This window comes from Polypterus senegalus, chromosome 9 (genome assembly GCF_016835505.1).
Source record: "Polypterus senegalus isolate Bchr_013 chromosome 9, ASM1683550v1, whole genome shotgun sequence".
NCBI classification, from domain to species: domain Eukaryota; kingdom Metazoa; phylum Chordata; class Cladistia; order Polypteriformes; family Polypteridae; genus Polypterus; species Polypterus senegalus.
The window spans coordinates 41,058,268-41,075,234 of NC_053162.1; the positions used below are offsets into that span (position 1 = coordinate 41,058,268).

The window sequence follows — 16,967 nt, forward strand, 5'->3', positions numbered from 1 at the left end:
TCCCGGGTCTGCTGCTTGCGAATCGTGCTGTGCTTTTGGATAAACATGAATATCAACTCTTTCTTTGATAGCTCTGTCCTTCGAAACTATTATTACTGATATTTCGTCACATGTTGGTTTATTATATATGTGAGCGTGATATTTCAGATTCATATAGAAATCCAAGAAAACTTCTTTGTCTGTGTTTTTCAGATACATTTTGTGTAAAGTGCGATACTTTTGGACATATGGATTTGTATCCATTGTTGGCTGTAGAATTTCTAATACATCAGATCGTTTAACTCTTTTGATTTTACGTTCCATCGCTTCTCCATGATCATAAATATAAACCTGACTTAATTGTGGTTTCTTTGAATTTAAACTTGTAGTAGCTTTAATTGTTGCGGGACCACAGGTAGTAATAGCGTATGGTCCTAAATCATATAAATACAGTAATCCCTCGCTATATTGCGCTTCGACTTTCGCGGCTTCACTCTATCGCGGATTTTATATGAAAGCATAACTAAATATATAACGCAGATTTTTCGCTGCTTCGCGGGTTCTGTGGACAATGTGTCTTTTTACTTCCTGTACATGCTTCCTCAGTTGGTTTGCCCAGTTGATTTCATACAGGGGACGCTATTAGCGCATGACTGAGAAGCTAACCAATCAGAGCATGCAGTTAAGTTCTCCTGACTGAGAAGCTAACCAATCAGAGCACGCAGTTAAGTTCCTGTGTGCTGAATGCAGTGTTAACCAGGAAGTCTCGTCTCGCTCATTCAGCATCAACGTGTTTCGCTGTGTAAAGAGTTGTGCTCTTTTGTGTTTATCTTTGTGCATAGTCAAGCCCTTCATTATGGCTCCAAAACGATCTGCTACTGCTTCAGGGGCCATGCCCAAGCGCAAACAGAAGATGTTAACGATTGCCGAAAAGGAAAACGTTTTGGATTTGTTGAAAGCTACGATTCTTTTTATTAAAAAGTAGGAAAGGAATATAAGATCTACGGCCGCAGTGTCCTTTTAACCAGGGTGCAAAACGAGTTGTAAGTGGATGTAATAAGGCAGTAGTCTGGATGGAATCTGCTTTAGGGATTTGGATTGAAGACTGCCAGAAGAAGAACAACGGCAGTGCTACACAATCACCTGAAGTGGCTCCTTTAAGGGCTGTAACGCTCTCCTTTGTTGTGCAGTAAAATTAAACTCATTATTATCGGACATAGTACATGTACGTACGTTTAGTGGCACTGTACACACATTTACTGTATACTATTTTTCTTGCATTGTGCGTATTTATTGCTGGTGGCCTGTCTATTGTAATGGCTGTAACATATGTAATATCGGAGACACTCAATATCTTTAAAATAATATTAGGTTTTACTGTATATAAACAGTGTGTTTATATACATAATTTCAATGAATCTTACCTAATATCTAAGAGAATACAAAGGGATTATGCTGTATAACTCTGCGGGGAATATTTATAAACAGTGTGGGAGAGTTTATAAGGGCTTAAAATATATAAAAATAACCATACAAACATATGGTTTCTACTTCGCTGATTTTCACTTATCGCATTGGTTCTGGAACGCAACCCCTGCGATCGAGGAGGGATTACTGTAAAGTTTTTGTGGGTTTCTTTTTCACCAAATAACAAATCTTTTATTTCTTGTGGATACACCTCTTCATTGGGAAGAAGCACTACTTTTCCATGATGTCAATACGAATTAGACGATCTACAAGTCTCTGACTTAAACTTTAAAGCCAAACAATGCCTACATACTTCTGTCATGTTACCTATGTCCATATATTCAATCTCTTTTTGCTGTTACATTATTTCACCAAGCAATAATTTCCATTTGTTATCGCTAATGCGATATTTACTAAAAGTTTTTTTAGATTTTGGAATTTTAGTACTTTTAAAATCTCTAACCTGCTCTGCATGTGTATCGCTAGTGTTTTTTAAACCTCTCTACAATGTTCTACTTTGTCTTCTACTCTTTGTCTTTTATTTTCGCCCCCTCTTGGACCTGTTAGGTTTTTCAATTCATCGCTTGGCACAAAGTCTCCTCTCGTGGGACGTGAAATTATCTCTCTGAAAAAGTCTTTTCTTGTCCCAAGATTTTTTTTTATATAATAGAGAGACATATTGTATATACATGTAGTTTTTTACTCCTCCTTGAACCGTCACCTTATCGTGGTGGAGGGGTTTGCGTGTCCCAATGATCCTAGGAGCTATGTTGTCCGGGGCTTTATGCCTGGTAGAACCACCAAGGCAAACTGGTCCTAGGTGAGGGATGAGACAAAGAGCGGTTCAATAAACCTCCAATGAAAATAAAACTGTGGACAACGCTTTCCCTTGCCGGACGCTGGTCACGGGCCCCCTCTGGAGCCAGGCCTGGAGGTGGGGCTCGATGGCGGCGCCTGGTGGCGGGCCTGCACCCATGGGGCTCGGCGGGCACAGCCGAAGAGGTAACGTGGGTCCTCCTCCCCATGGGCTCACCACCTATGGGAGGGGCCAAGGAGGTTGGGTGCAGTGTGAGTTGGGTGGTGGCGGCGGGACCTTGGCGGTCTGATCCTCGGCTACAGAACCTGGCTCTTGGGGCGTGGAATGTCACCTCTCTGAAGGGGAAGGAGCCTGAGCTAGTGCGCGAGGTCGAGAGGTTCGGCTAGATATAGTTGTACTCACCTCGGCGCACAGCTTGGACTCTGGAACCAATCTCCTTAAGAGGGGCTGGACTCTCTACCACTCTGGAGTTGCCCGGTGAGAGGCGCCGAGCAGGTGTGGGCATACTTATTGCCCCGACTGGAGCCTGTGCATTGGGGTTTACCCGGTGGGCAGAGGGTGGCCTCCCTCCGCCGGGTGGGGAAGGGTCCTGACTGTTGTTTGTGCGTATGCCGAACAGCAGTTTGGAGTATCCACCCTTTTGGAGTCTCTGGAGGGTTGCTAGAGGGCATACCTTCTGGGGATTCCCTCGTTTTGCTGGGAGACTTCAATGCTCACGTGGGCAATGACAGTGAGACCTGGAAGGGCGTGATTGGGAGGAATGGCCCCGATCTGAACCCGGCGGTGTTTTGTTATTGGACTTCTGTGCTCGTCACGGATTGTCCATAACGAACACCATGTTCAAGCATAAGGGTGTTCATATGTGCACTTGGCACCAGGACACCCTAGGCCTCAGGTCGATGATCGACTTTGTGGTGGTGTCGTGGACTTGCGGCCATATGTCTTGGACACTCGGGTGAAGAGAGGGGCGGAGCTGTCAACTGATCACCACCTGGTGGTGAGTTGGCTTCGATGGTGGGGGAAGATGCGGTCAGACCTGGTAGGCCCAAGCGTGTTGTGAGGGTCTGCTGGGAGCGGCTGGCAGAGTCCCCTGTCAGAAGTAGCTTCAACTCCCACCTCCGGCAGAACTTCAACCCGTCCCGAGGGAGGTGGGGACATTGAGTCGAATGGGCCATGTTCCGTGCCTCTATTGTTGAGGCGGCTGACGGAGCTGTGGCCGCAAGGTGGTGGTGCCTGTCGTGGCGGCAATCCCGAACCCGTTGGTGGACACCGCGTGAGGGATGCCGTCAAGCTGAAGAAGGAGTCCTATAGGACTTTTTGTCCTGTGGGTCTCTGGAGGCAGCTGATAGGTACCGGCAGGCCAAGCGAACAGCGGCTTCGGTTGTTGCTGAGGCAAAACTTCGGGCATGGGAGGAGTTTGGAGGCCATGGAGAGCGACTTTGGACGGCCGAGGAGATTCTGGTCCACCGTCCGGCGTCTCAGGAGGGAAGCAGTGCAGTGTCAACACCGTATATGGTGGGATGGTGCGCTGCTGACCTCGACTTCGGGGCGTTGGGGTGGTGGGAGGAGTACTTGAAGACCTCCTCAATCCCACTAACATGCCTTCCAATGAGGAAGCAGAGCCTGGGGACTCTGAGGTGGGCTCTCCCATCTCTGGGACTGAAGTCACCGAGGTGGTCAAAAACTCCTTGGTGGCAGGGCCCGGGGTGGATGAGATCGCCGGAGTTCCTTAAGGCTCTGGATGTTGTAGGACTGTCTTGGTTGACACGTCTCTGCAACATCGCATGGACATCGGGACAGTGCCTCTGGATTGGCAGACCGGGGTGGTGGTCCCCTCTTTAAAAGGGGACGGAGGGTGTGTTCCAACTATAGAGGGATCACACTCCTCAGCCTCCCTGGAAAAGTCTATTCGGGGTTCTGGAGAGGAGGGTCCGTCGGATAGTGAACCTCGGATTCAGGAGGAACAGTGTGGTTTTAGTCCTGGTCGCGAACAGTGGACCAGCTCTTCACCCTTAGCAGAGTCCTGGAGGGTGCATGGGAGTTTGCCCGACCGGTCTACATGTGTTTTGTGGACTTGGAAAGGCATTGACCGTGTCCCTCGGGAATCCTGTGGGGGTGCTCGGGAGTATGGGGTACGGACCCCTGATAAGAGCTGTTGGTCTCTGTACAACGGTGTCAGAGCTTGGTCCGCATTGCGGCAGTAAGTCGAGCCCGTTTCCAGTGAGAGTTGGACTCCGCCAGGGCTGCCCTTTGTCACCGATTCTGTTCATAACTTTTATGGACAGAATTTCTAAGCGCAACCAGGGTGTTGAAGGGGTCGGTTTGGTGGACTCAGGATTGGGTCACTGCTTTTGCAGATGATGTTGTCCTGTTTGCTTCATCAGGCCGTGATCTTCAGCTCTCTCTGGATCGGTTCGCAGCTGAGTGTGAAGCGGCTGGGATGAGAATCAGCACCTCCAAATCCGAGCATGGTCCTCAGCCGGAAAGGGTGGAGTGCCCTCTCAGGGTTGGGGGAGAGATCCTGCCCCAAGTGGAGGAGTTCAAGTATCTCGGGGTCTTGTTCACGAGTGAGGGAAGAATGGAGTGTGAGATCGACAGGCGGATCGGTGCGGCATCCGCAGTGATGCGGGCTCTGCATCGGTCTGTCGTGGTGAAAAAGGAGCTGAGCCGTAAGGCAAAGCTCTCAATTTACCAGTCGATCTACGTTCCTACCTTCACCTATGGTCATGAGCTATGGGTAGTGACCGAAAGAGCGAGATCGCGAATACAAGCGGCTGAAATGAGTTTCCTCCGCAGGGTGTCTGGGCTTTCCCTTAAAGATAGGGTGAGAAGCTCAGTCATCCGGGAGGGGCTCAGAGTAGAGCCACTGCTCCTCCGCATCGAGAGGAGTCAGATGAGGTGGCTCGGGCATCTGATCAGGATGCCTCCTGGACGCCTCCCTGGTGAGGTGTTCGGCACGTCCAACGGGAGGAGGCCCGGGGAAGACCCAGGACAGCTGGAGGGACTATGTCTCCCGGCTGGCCTGGGAACGCATGGGATTCTCCGGAAGAGCTGGAAGAAGTGGCGGGGAGAGGAAGTCTGGGCCTCTCTGCTTAAGCTGCTGCCCCCGCGACCCGACCTCGGATAAGCGGAAGAGAATGGATGGATGGATGGATGTAGTTTTTTAACCTATTATAAGAGATTTTGTTTTAACTGTACTTCAGAACATGAACATTTATGTTGTTTAGCACTCAACATGTCAGTTGTGAAATCTTCCCTTTGTGGTGGTGACCATGAGTGATATTTTTAAACTGACAGACCTGAAGCATACTGAAGAGTAATTGCCTGAAGGCTGAACAAGATTAAACCTTCAGTTCAGCCTGTTCATGCTACAGGGATGAGCAGAGAATATTTTGATGCCTTTTATTTTGTTCTGTCCTAATTACATGTCTAGAATTTGTAGGCTCATGAGCTGGCTGTGAGTAAGGGGAAGTGTGGTCTGATAATTCATTTACTATTTTATATTCCATCTTAGTCCCTGACTTTCTGTGTTATCCTCAGTGTCATGATCCAGCCTTCATTTACATGTGTGCAAATAGCAGCTGTAGCTATTTGATGGTAAAACATAGAATTTCATTAATTTCATAAGCATTTCAGAGAGCAAACTCTTTCAAATAATAGTAGATTAGAAAGACAAATTGATAAATGAAAAGATTTCACTTATGTCCAAGAATTTTGTCTGAAAAATTGAGACCTCGGAAACCCAGCTTTACACAATTTAATAACTCAGTTTGCCTTTTAAATATTCTTGGTACAGTACTTATGGTATTACAGTTGTATACTTTTGAAGGCAACTGGATTTTTCAGAACCACTTTGCAGTGTCTACCTGGGCTATCAGCAATGTCAGTACTTGTTGTATTATAAATTATGTACATTTTCCCATAGACTGATGCTTTGTGATCCAATGTTAAACTGGTTTTCAACAAATGTCTCTTGTTCGGTTTCTTACAGAATGTCCAGAAGAAGTCTATGATCCTCGATCTCTGTATGAGCGTTTACAGGAGCAAAAAGACAAGAAGCAACAGGAATTTGAAGAGCAATTTAAGTTCAGTAAGTGAATAGGATGCTTTGTTCTTCACAGTAAAACACACATTTTTGTGTATATGTATAGGTGCAAAGATATCTTCTACTCACTAATGAAATGCATTTTGTAAGACATTTTATTGATTCACTATCGCCTAAATAAAGTTAAATGTTTTACTTAATATTAAAAGTTGTATCAGTTTAACATAAAGTAATTTTATAGTGTGAAATGAAGTTGTTCTTTTTCTTCTGAAGCACTCGACACATCTTAATGTTATTTAAAGATACTACATATTCAGTATTTTTAGCCTACATTTATGTAAGCTGGATCAAAGTTATTGGTATCCTATACATCATCTGTATTGTTTCTTGTTTGTGTTTGTGAAATGTCACTTATGCTGCCGCTTTTATGTGTTAAAAAATTAATGAGTAGTTAATTTTGCTGGTTACCTACATATTCCATTCCTTTGGAATTTTTTGACAATATTCTGACCTACTGACCAAGGTTTATTCACCATGCAACTTGTTCAGTAAATAAATAAATGTTCATTTTTGGAGCACATAAAAAAACCTTTACATAAATGATAACTGATATATTTAATTCTAGTGTAACCATAATTCTTTGGGAAGTCCTAATGTTCAGATGCAAGTGCAAGTGCCCAGAGAATATTTCTTACCAGGGATATAGTAATACGTACAATGTTGAAATGCTCTGAGCTTTCGGAGCTCAAACTTGTACCATTTCACGTTCCCACTTAAGTGCATTCCCATGAATTTCCAATCAGTCATCTTGAAGAAATACTATGTTGCTGCTTTTTTGTTACTTGCTTTTCAAGACGAACAGTATGATTTTCTTGTGATACTAAGGAGCCAGTTAAACATATTAAATGTGTATCACTTTGCTCCAAATGCAATTCAACCACAAAATTTGCATATCTGGCTGATCAGGTTATATTTTTTACATTATACAGTTGACTGAGGTGAGCGGTTACAGTTTCTCACAGCTTAGAGAATTCTGCCAGCTTCATATTCTCAAAATTGTCTGACCAACCGTTCCAACTCTGTAGAGCATTCACTTTAAATTTCCAACTTGGAAGCTTGTATTTCCCACCTGTTCTTTAATACATGAGCACAGCAAAAGTGCTTATAAGGAACACTTTCCACCTCCATTTTAATGCTATGTTAGAAATACTTAGTTACATTTTTAAAACTGCAGGTTGAAATGTTCTTTAGTTTTGAAAAAATTAAGTCTTTGGTTTATTTTATAAGTTTTAGTATATGCATTTTGTTTTTGGGCAAAATTTCTGATAAATGTTCCTGTTTCATTGTTGTCCTGTATTATTATTTTACCAGTTTACATGAAGTGTGAGAAGCATAATTCGTCTGAGTAGAAATTTGTTCTCAGCAGCATTGCTTCAGTTGAACAGAAACTTATTTCATATATATGTTTTCAAATCTTCTGTATGAGAAAATCTAACTATAAACAGGGTGCCTAGATTCTTCTGTACTAAGAAGCTGCAATAAATAGAGTTTTGTAGTCTTTACAACTGTGGCAAACTGTAGTAAAATGAATGGATGAGTTGAGGTGAATGAGACTTAAAAGTAGACAAAACCTTAGCAACAATACACATAACAATTTACGGTTGTCTTTCAACTACCAGTTACATACTGTGTAGACTTTTTGGGTGACATTGACTAAGTTGTAGCCTTAACACTTGTGTACTTCCTTGTGGGTTTATAAATATACATATCAAGGTAACAATTGTTTTCTGTTTCAGATTTTGTCTTGTTTTTAATTTCACAATTTTTGTATTTAACACTCAATGGTAAAGAACTAAAAAAATAATGTTGTAAACAAAACAATTATGTTCATATTTTATATTTCAGAAAATATGGTAAAAGGTCTTGATGAAGATGAAACAAATTTTCTTGACGAGGTTTCCAGACAACAGCAACTTATTGAGAAGCAACGGAGAGATGAAGATATGAAAGAACTGCATGAATACAGAATATCCTTTCTTGAGTTCATGAGTTAGCACATTTTATAACTTTTCTTGCAGTATACATGTTATCAGATGCATTGAAGATCTTTCAGTTTCTTATTCATGTAGTGCACATAGATTATTAATTCTCAGTCAGTGTTCCATCATTATCAACCTCGTACAAGGTAAGTTATAATGAAAAGAAGGTGTTAGTTTTTTAATATGGCATCTTTATTTTTGGACTGATTGACCTCTTTCAAAAGCAAACAATCACATTAGTCATGTCTTTTTAAGCACATAAGATATAAGTGTTTGTAGTAACATGCTTTTTGGCCATTTAAAAAATATAGTAGATGCTCAGCCAGTTTTGACTTTGGAAAATTTGGTATATCTTCTTAAATTATTTAACAATATGCTGAGTTAAGGAATACATTAAAAACATGCTGGATGTTGGGCAGCGAGCATATTATGAATCATCTTTGCTTGAAATGGATATTTAGACAGTTTCCTAGAAAGTGAAATATGAGGTTTTTGTGAAGAAATCACATTACTTACTGCATATAATATGTTTAATGATATAATTATACTAGGGGGTTCCCCCCTGCTCGTTTTCCTCGCCAGCCACTTTGTGTCTCTGCTGCTCGCGTTGTGAAGAGGGTGGCTGAATGCACCCCAAGAATATGCGGTCGCTCCTCCGAAACCCCCTCCTAAATGGTGATACAATGGGAAACAAATTGTTTTTTTTTTTACCTCCTCTTTGCTTCATCAGCTGCTGGCCTGCTGCGTGATCTGCATCTTGTGCGGCAGTTCAAACATTTAAAAGCCTGTACAACAGCTGTCCTACTGCTTGTGTTTTATTTCTGGCCCTGGGTGTGGTTAAATTTTTTGGCACAAAGACCTGTCTCGTGAGACGTGAAATCTTGATATTTTTTAGTTTATAATTTAAAAACAGAATCCAAAAATCTAACATGACCACATTAAAGTTCAATAAATTCTGAAAAGAATGATACCAAACATATATATGTAGGTTTTAAAATAAGTCCAATTTAAAGCGTGACCCAAAATGGTACTTTAAAAACGTCATTGTTGCACTTGTGTCGCACTTTTAGGTTTAGGATTATATATATACTAGTAAAATACCCGCGCTTCACTGCGGAGAAGTAGTGTGTTAAAGAAGTAATGAAAAAGAAAAGGAATGTTTGTCAATGTAATTGTTTTGTCGGAAGTGCTCCTTAACCTGCAGTCCATGTGACTTCCTAGCACTTCGGGTCAAATCAAAACTCTTCTTTCTTCTTCAGCCTGGAAGCACTTTATTCCTTCCGTTCTCATGACCTGCAAGTACTTCTGGGCTGTAGGAACACCAAATGTCTCTGTGCCTCCCTGCAGCATCCCCTGGCGGCCCCGACGTTATCCAGCAGGTCTGTGTATTACAACTCCAAAGTCCATGATGCCCTGCTGGAATTCGAGGCATCTCCACATTGCAGGGAGGGCTCCATCTGGCGGCTTGGGGGTCTTGGGCGGGATAAACTGCCGGGCATAGTCCACAATACATATACATACATACTGTATCTACATACAGTGGAACCTCTAGTTACGATCACCTCTGTATACGAGAAATTCAAGATAAGAGGAAAGTATGAGCGAAAAATTTGGATCTAAATACGAGCATTGGCTCACGTAACAAGCCACAAGCCAGGCTGTGGTTATGCTTGACGCGTTTCCTGATCCGCCTCGACTCGGGGATTCACCCAAGCTGGCGCTGCCAGCCCGTCAGCTCACTCAGTGTTCCTTGTTCTCCCGTAGCGTGAGGATCTACATGTTTGTGCACTTGTGATTTCATTGTTTCGCTGTAGCAGTTTGCTGTATAAGCGTATCCAAAAATATCGCGGACATGCAGATGGAGACGATTGCCCTTAAGAAGAGAGAGAGAGAGAGAGGGAGACGTGTGCGTGAGCGAGAGAGATAAGGAGAGAGAGAGAGAGACGTGTGCGTTAGCGCGAGAGAGAGAGACGCGAGCGAGAGAGATAAGGAGAGAGAGATGCGCGCGAGAGAGAACCATCAGCTCAGGTATGCTCACATGGCGCTCAGCAGACAAAGTGTATCCATACTACTTGTATTGCAAGACATCGCTTCGTTTATCAAGTCAAAATTAATTAAAAAATTTAGCTCGTCTTGCAAAACACTCGTAAACCAAGTTACTTGCAAACCAAGGTTCCACTTGTATATATTATTTATCAGTGTTATTTGTTAGGAAAATTGATTTTTATGTTGATATTTTTGGGGGTGCGGAACGGATTAACTGGATTTCCATTTTCAATGGGAAGTTTGTTCTAGATACGAGAAATTCGCTATACAAGCTTACTGCTGGAACGAATTAAACTCGTATCTCGGGGTTCCACTGTATGTGTATATATATATATATATATATATATATATACACACAGTCGAACCTCGGTTCACGAACGTCCCGGTTCACGTACAACTCGGTTCACGACCAAAAGCTTCGCCAAACTTTTGCCTCGGTTTACAACCCGCGTGGTATCTGAACAAGCCAGTTTCCTTGCCTGCCTGCCTGAGCTGTGCTGAGCTGAGTGAGAGAGTGAGAGAGAGCAAGAGCGAGCGAGCACGTGCCTGCTGGGGAGGGAGGAGGAGGAGGAGGAGGAGGAGGAGATTGCTGCACTGTTTGCCTGCCTATCTGCAGCCAGTAAGTTCAAGCCAACCATCCCCCAATTCCACGTGTCTGCTGGGGAGGGAGGAGGAGATTGCTGCAAGTGTTTGCCTGCCTATCTGCAGGCTATGCGTGCTGAGAGAAAGAGAGAGAGAGCGAGAGAAAGCAAGCTAGCAAGCAGCGTGGCTGCAAGAGCTCTGTTCATTGTTCTCCTTCCATTGACTTCTAAGCAAGTGAAGAAAGTTTTGAAGAAAATTGAAATCGAAGTAAAGAAAGAAATTACAAGAGGTAGAAAAACTGTTTACCAGTTAACTCATTTACCAATCTGAGAACCCTCGTGCTTTCAAGCAGCACAATGTAAACAAAGCCAGACTGCCAGTAATGTGGGCAAACCACGAAGGATTGGGTCACAAGGAGTTTTTTGGAATGGCTGCATGAGGCTTTCCTCCTATCAGCTAAAAGCACCAGAAACCCAAGAAATCACAAGAGAAAACACCTGAAGGAAAACACTTCATGCCAGAACTTCGACTCATGCAAGGTTAGTTTTCTTGGTGGTTTTGTATTACGGATTTTTCAAAGTTAATTTTTCAGTTCATAACGCGATTTGTTGCAATGTTACTTTTATCTTTTTTCAAATGTTCGTTTTTTCCGCTGTGCTTCAAACTCATTTTAAAACCAGTGTTTACAGCGATTAGGCTTTAAGTTTAATAGCGTGATCTCCTGCAATCTTTCTTTTTTGGTTGCTTGCGAGTTGGTTTTTGCATGCACTGCACTTGGTTGTTTTAATTTTCGTTTTTTTCTGCTGTGCTTAAAACTCATTTTTAAAAAAATGCTGCTTGAGCTACAGAGATATTAGAGAGCGTGAGCGAGCAAGCGCAGAGAGAGGGGGCAGCTGACAGGGAAGGGATGGGGGGGGAGGATAGGGTGTGTGTGTGTGCTTGCCACACAGAGAGAGAGCGTCAGCCAGCCTGCTCCTGTAGCTGAGAGAGGGAGGGAGCGTGTGCGAGCCAGCTCCTATAGCTGAGCAGGGAGCCTGGGTGTTTTGTGTCAGTGTTATTCAATGTTTTTACATTAGTTTACTATTACACTGTGCATTCTATGGTGTAATTAACTATATTTGTGCTTAATCTTTACATATATTTACATATTTACATACAGTTTGTACTGTCTGGAACGGATTAATTGTATTTACATACAATCCTATGGGGGAAACTGCTTCGGTTCTGGAACGAATTATGGTCATGAACCGAGGTTCCACTGTGTGTGTATATATATATATATATATATATATATATATATATATATATATATATATATATATATACTAGCAAAATACCAGCTTCATGGGCGAGAAGTAGTGTGTTAAAGAAGTTATAAAAAGAAAAGCAAACATTTTAAAAATAGCGTAAGATGATTGTTAATGTAATTGTTTTGTCATTGATATGAGTGTTGTTGTCATATCTATCTATTTATATATATATATATTTATATATATCTGTGTATATATATATATATATATATATATATATATATATATAGCAAAATACCTGCGATTGGCAGAGAAGTAAAAAGAAAAGGAAACATTTTAATAATAGCGTAACATGATTGACAATGTAATTGTTTTGTCATTGTCATGAGTGTTGCTGGCATATATATATATATATATATATATATATATACACACACAGACACATATATAAACATATATATATAAATATATATATATATATATATATATACACATCTATACACATATATATACACAGTTATATATATATACACACATAAATATATATACATATACATATATACACATACTGTATATACACACACACACATATACATACTGTATATACACATATACATATCTACATATATACTGTATATACACATATATATATATATATATACAAATCTACATATATATATCCACATATATATATATATTAGGGGTGGGACTCGATTAAAAAAATTAATCCAATTAATTAGAGGCTGTGTAAGAATTAATCTTGATTAATGTATGTAATCACACACGTAAATTTGCCCCAAATGCAAATGTTTTTTTAATTTAAAAGTGTTTTAGTGGGCGACAGAATCAAATAATAGACATGTACATGAATATTGTAAACTGAAGCTGTTTTAATTTCTGAAAAAAAAAAGCCTTTAAACTGCATTTGAATTCAAAACAGAAACAAAAATATCATCCCTGGTTAAAATTGGGCAGACTTAAAAATAAAGTGGTAGTTTAAGTACTTTAAGTAGATTTTCAGAATAGTATTGTCTTTAAATAATAATAACCAAAATTTCAACATAAAGTGCAGTTTTCTTCTTAAAAAAATAAGTCAGAAACATAAAAGGTAATTTGACCAACTTAATCTTTAAACTCTGAGTAACCTTAGCCAAAATTATTTTGTACATTAGGCTAAAACAGTGTGATCATTGAACATTTTGTAATTAGATGTAATTAGAATTACTAACGGTCACGGAAGTCCAATGATCCCCAGTAAGAGCCACAAAGTCCGCTTTCTGTAATGCATCTAATTTTGCTTGCTTTTCAGTGTGCACAAAACCATGCTTTTATCAAGGCTTATCGGGTAGTCGAAATGATCAGTCGTAGGAACGCGCTTTATTCCGACTCTAACATTTTTGTAGCTGTGATGTGTGCATCAGTGTAATGGATGTACCAGGAAATCATGCATTGACAAAAGTTCCGTTTGCTTGGAATTGAAAGTGTGATTAAATGCGTTATTTTTAACGCGTTATGGAGTACATGCATCGAAGCTTCTCAGCTGTGCTTGTGCTAATAAAGGGAAACATTTTAAAAATAACGTAACATGATTCTGCGTTAACCTAATATTTTTCATACGTCCCAAACCAAGGAGATGCGAAGGTAAAATGAATCGGTAGCGCGTACATAGTCAGTACACCCCTTCTCGGGAATCGAACCTCGAATGTTGGCATTAGAGGCGAAGACTCTACAATTGCACCACAGCGTGTGGCTTGTCTATGCTAGTATGTACTGTAGATCGGGTATATATGTACATTTATATATATACCCGCGTATCGCAGTGGAGAAGTAGAAGTTATGAAAAAGAAAAGGGAACATTTTAAAAATAGCGTAACATGATTGTCAATATACAGTAATTGTTTTGTGAGTGTTATTGAATGTTGCTGTCATCAAGGATTTGATTATCATTATTTGTTTCAATCAGGGTCGTATTTGTAGGTGTTGTGTTCAAGTTACATTCCGTGTTTGTCAATCGTTGTAAAGATAAGAGGTTTCATTCATCGATTAGTTTCTTACTGCATCAATAAACAGCTCGTCTTCCTCTTTATCTGAGATGTGACAAACTGCTTGCACAGGTTTTTTACACTGTCTTCCTTTAGCGGGACATTCACTTTTCCACCGCTGCTTTGTTTCCGCAGTAGCTGCACTTATGAATATGATTCTATGTATCAGGCGCTTCATATTTTTTGCTGCCTTCTCAATTGTGTAATTGGTTTTGTTCAGCACTCTTTGGAACTGTTGCTTTTGTCTGTGCACTGCATCAGTTCCGTGAGCAGCTTGGTGTTCTTGCATCGAAGGTTCCCAGCTGTACTGGTGCCATCTCGTGTAATGTCAGCTAAGACCCGGCACTTAAAAGTTTCTCTCGCAGTTTCAATGAGTTTGTGCCAAACACCACCCTGACCATCTCATCTTCCTCTGCATAAGCACAGTCCTTCACACGTGAATATTTACCGGCAGTGTTTGTATTGGATTGCCGCTGATGGACGACCTTATATGGGCAGGCACTAAATTACAAACGCTAGTGGCAGCCTGTCTATGAACTTAATTTAATATAAACTTACGGTTCACGCCGTGCTTTGTTTCCGCAGTAGCTGTACTTATGAATATGCTTGTATGCATCATTTGCTTCATAATGTTTTTCTGCCTTCTCAATTGTGAAATGGCGTTTTGTGCTCATCGCTGTTTGGAGTTCTTCCTTGTTCTCTACGTACTTACGTGGGAGGCGTGATGATGTCACACGAAACTCCCCCACGCCATCTCCAACTCAACTCCATTACATTATATGTAGAAAAATAGGTTCCAGTTATGACCCTTACGCGTAGAATTTCGAAATGAAACCTGCCCAACTTTTGTAAGTAAGCTGTAAGGAATAAGCCTGCCAAATTTCAGCCTTCTACCTACACGGGAAGTTGGAGAATTAGTGATGAGTGAGGGAGTGAGTGAGGGAGGGAGGGAGGGAGGGCTTTGCCTTTTATTAGTATAGATACAGTATATATATATATATATATATATATATACTCACACACACACTGTGGAGGCTGGCCCGGACGCAGACACGTTCATGTCACCCACAAACACGTTTATTTACAATATATATAACAGTCAAGTGCACCACAAAACCCCCAAAGTCCTGACCACACAATGCCTTACTTTTTCTTCAGGCCGCCTCCTTGCCTCCTCCAGCAAGCTCAGTCCTCTCTACTCCCGACTCTCGCCCCGAATGAAGGGAGGCAGCCCCTTTTATTCACACCCGGATGTGCTCCAGGTACTCCCTGGCAATCTCCCACCGACAAGCCCCGTGTGGCGGAAGTGCTGGCTGTATCCCCAGAAGCACTCCGGGTGTCCCTGCTCCTCTTCCCCCCAGCACTTCCTGGTGTAGCGGAAGTGCTGAGGTCCAGGGCTCCAAAGGCATGGGGGCGCCCCCTGGTGGTGACCACGGGCCCCTACAGGTTGGAGCTTCAAAGCTCTGTACCCGTGGCCCCCAAAGGAACCAGGGCAGTCGCACCCAGATGGTCTGGGGAAGGCGCAAGCCCTACTACGGTCCTGCGGTACTGCGGTCACAGTCAGTTCACGTGATTACGTGGGAGGCGTGAGGATGTCACACGCAGCTCTGACCCCCACGGCCATCGTGATAACGTCCAATACAGTATATGGAGAAAAATAGGTTCCAGTTATGACCATAACGCGTAGAATTTCAAAATGAAAACCTGCCCAACTTTTGTAAGTAAGCTGTAAGGAATGAGCCTGCCAAATTTCAGCCTTCTACCTACACGGGAAGTTGGAGAATTAGTGATAAGTGAGTCAGTGAGGGCTTTACCTTTTATTAGTATAGATAGCAAAATCCCCGCGCTTCGCAGCAGAGAAGTGGTGTGTTAAAGAAGTTATGAAAAAGAAAAGGGAACATTTTAAAAATAATGTAACATGATTGTCAATGTAATTGTTTTGTCACTGTTATGAGTGTTGCTGTCATCAAGGATTTGATTATCATTATTTCTTTCAATCAGGTTCGTATTTGGAGGATGTGTTGTGTTCAAGTTACATTCCATGTTTGTCAACCGTTGTAAAGATAACAGGTTTCATTCATCGACTCCTTTCTTACTGCATCGATAAACAGCTCGTTTTCCTCTTTATTTGAGACATCACACACTGCATGCACGGGGTTTTTTTACACTGTCGTCCTTTAGCTGGACATTGACTTTTTCCACCGTGTGGTTTGTTTCCGCATTAGCTGGACTTATGAATGTACTTGTATGCGTCACTCGCTTCATATTCTTTGTACTGTGTTTTTTGTTCAGCGCTCTTTGGAGCTTTTCCTTGTTCTCTGCGTACTGCATTCACAGTCAGTTCACGTGAGACGCTCGGAGTACATGCATCAAAGGTTCTCAGCTGTGCTTGTGCTATCTCGTGCGATGTCCACGGCTTTATTTAATGTTAGTTCGACCCGGCACTTAAAAGTTTCTCTCGCAGTTGTGCCAAACACCACCCTGACCATCTCATCTTCGTTTGCATAAGCACAGTCCTTCACCTGTGAATATTTAGTGGCCGAGTGTTTCTGTTGGATTGCCGTTGATGGACGGCCTTATATGGGCAGGCACTCAATTATGTGGGAGGCGTGATGATGAGGGACGCAACTCCGCCTCACATTGCGACCGAGCTGCAGGCTATGGCCGGTATATATGTACATAAGTAAGTTCCAGTTATGA

The 16,967-nt window shown here is 42.0% G+C and overlaps 1 protein-coding gene across 4 annotated transcripts in view; it reads left to right on the forward strand.

Annotated features, from left to right (window-relative positions):
* Positions 1-16,967, forward strand: part of psme3ip1 (proteasome activator subunit 3 interacting protein 1) — a 116,513-nt gene that overhangs the window by 71,362 nt on the left and 28,184 nt on the right. For all 4 annotated transcript variants that reach the window (XM_039762972.1, XM_039762971.1, XM_039762974.1 and 1 more), the window contains 2 exons: positions 6,255-6,353; positions 8,214-8,335. In XM_039762972.1, coding sequence (XP_039618906.1) covers positions 6,255-6,353; positions 8,214-8,335 — 221 coding nt within the window. The remainder of the gene's footprint in view (positions 1-6,254; positions 6,354-8,213; positions 8,336-16,967) is intronic.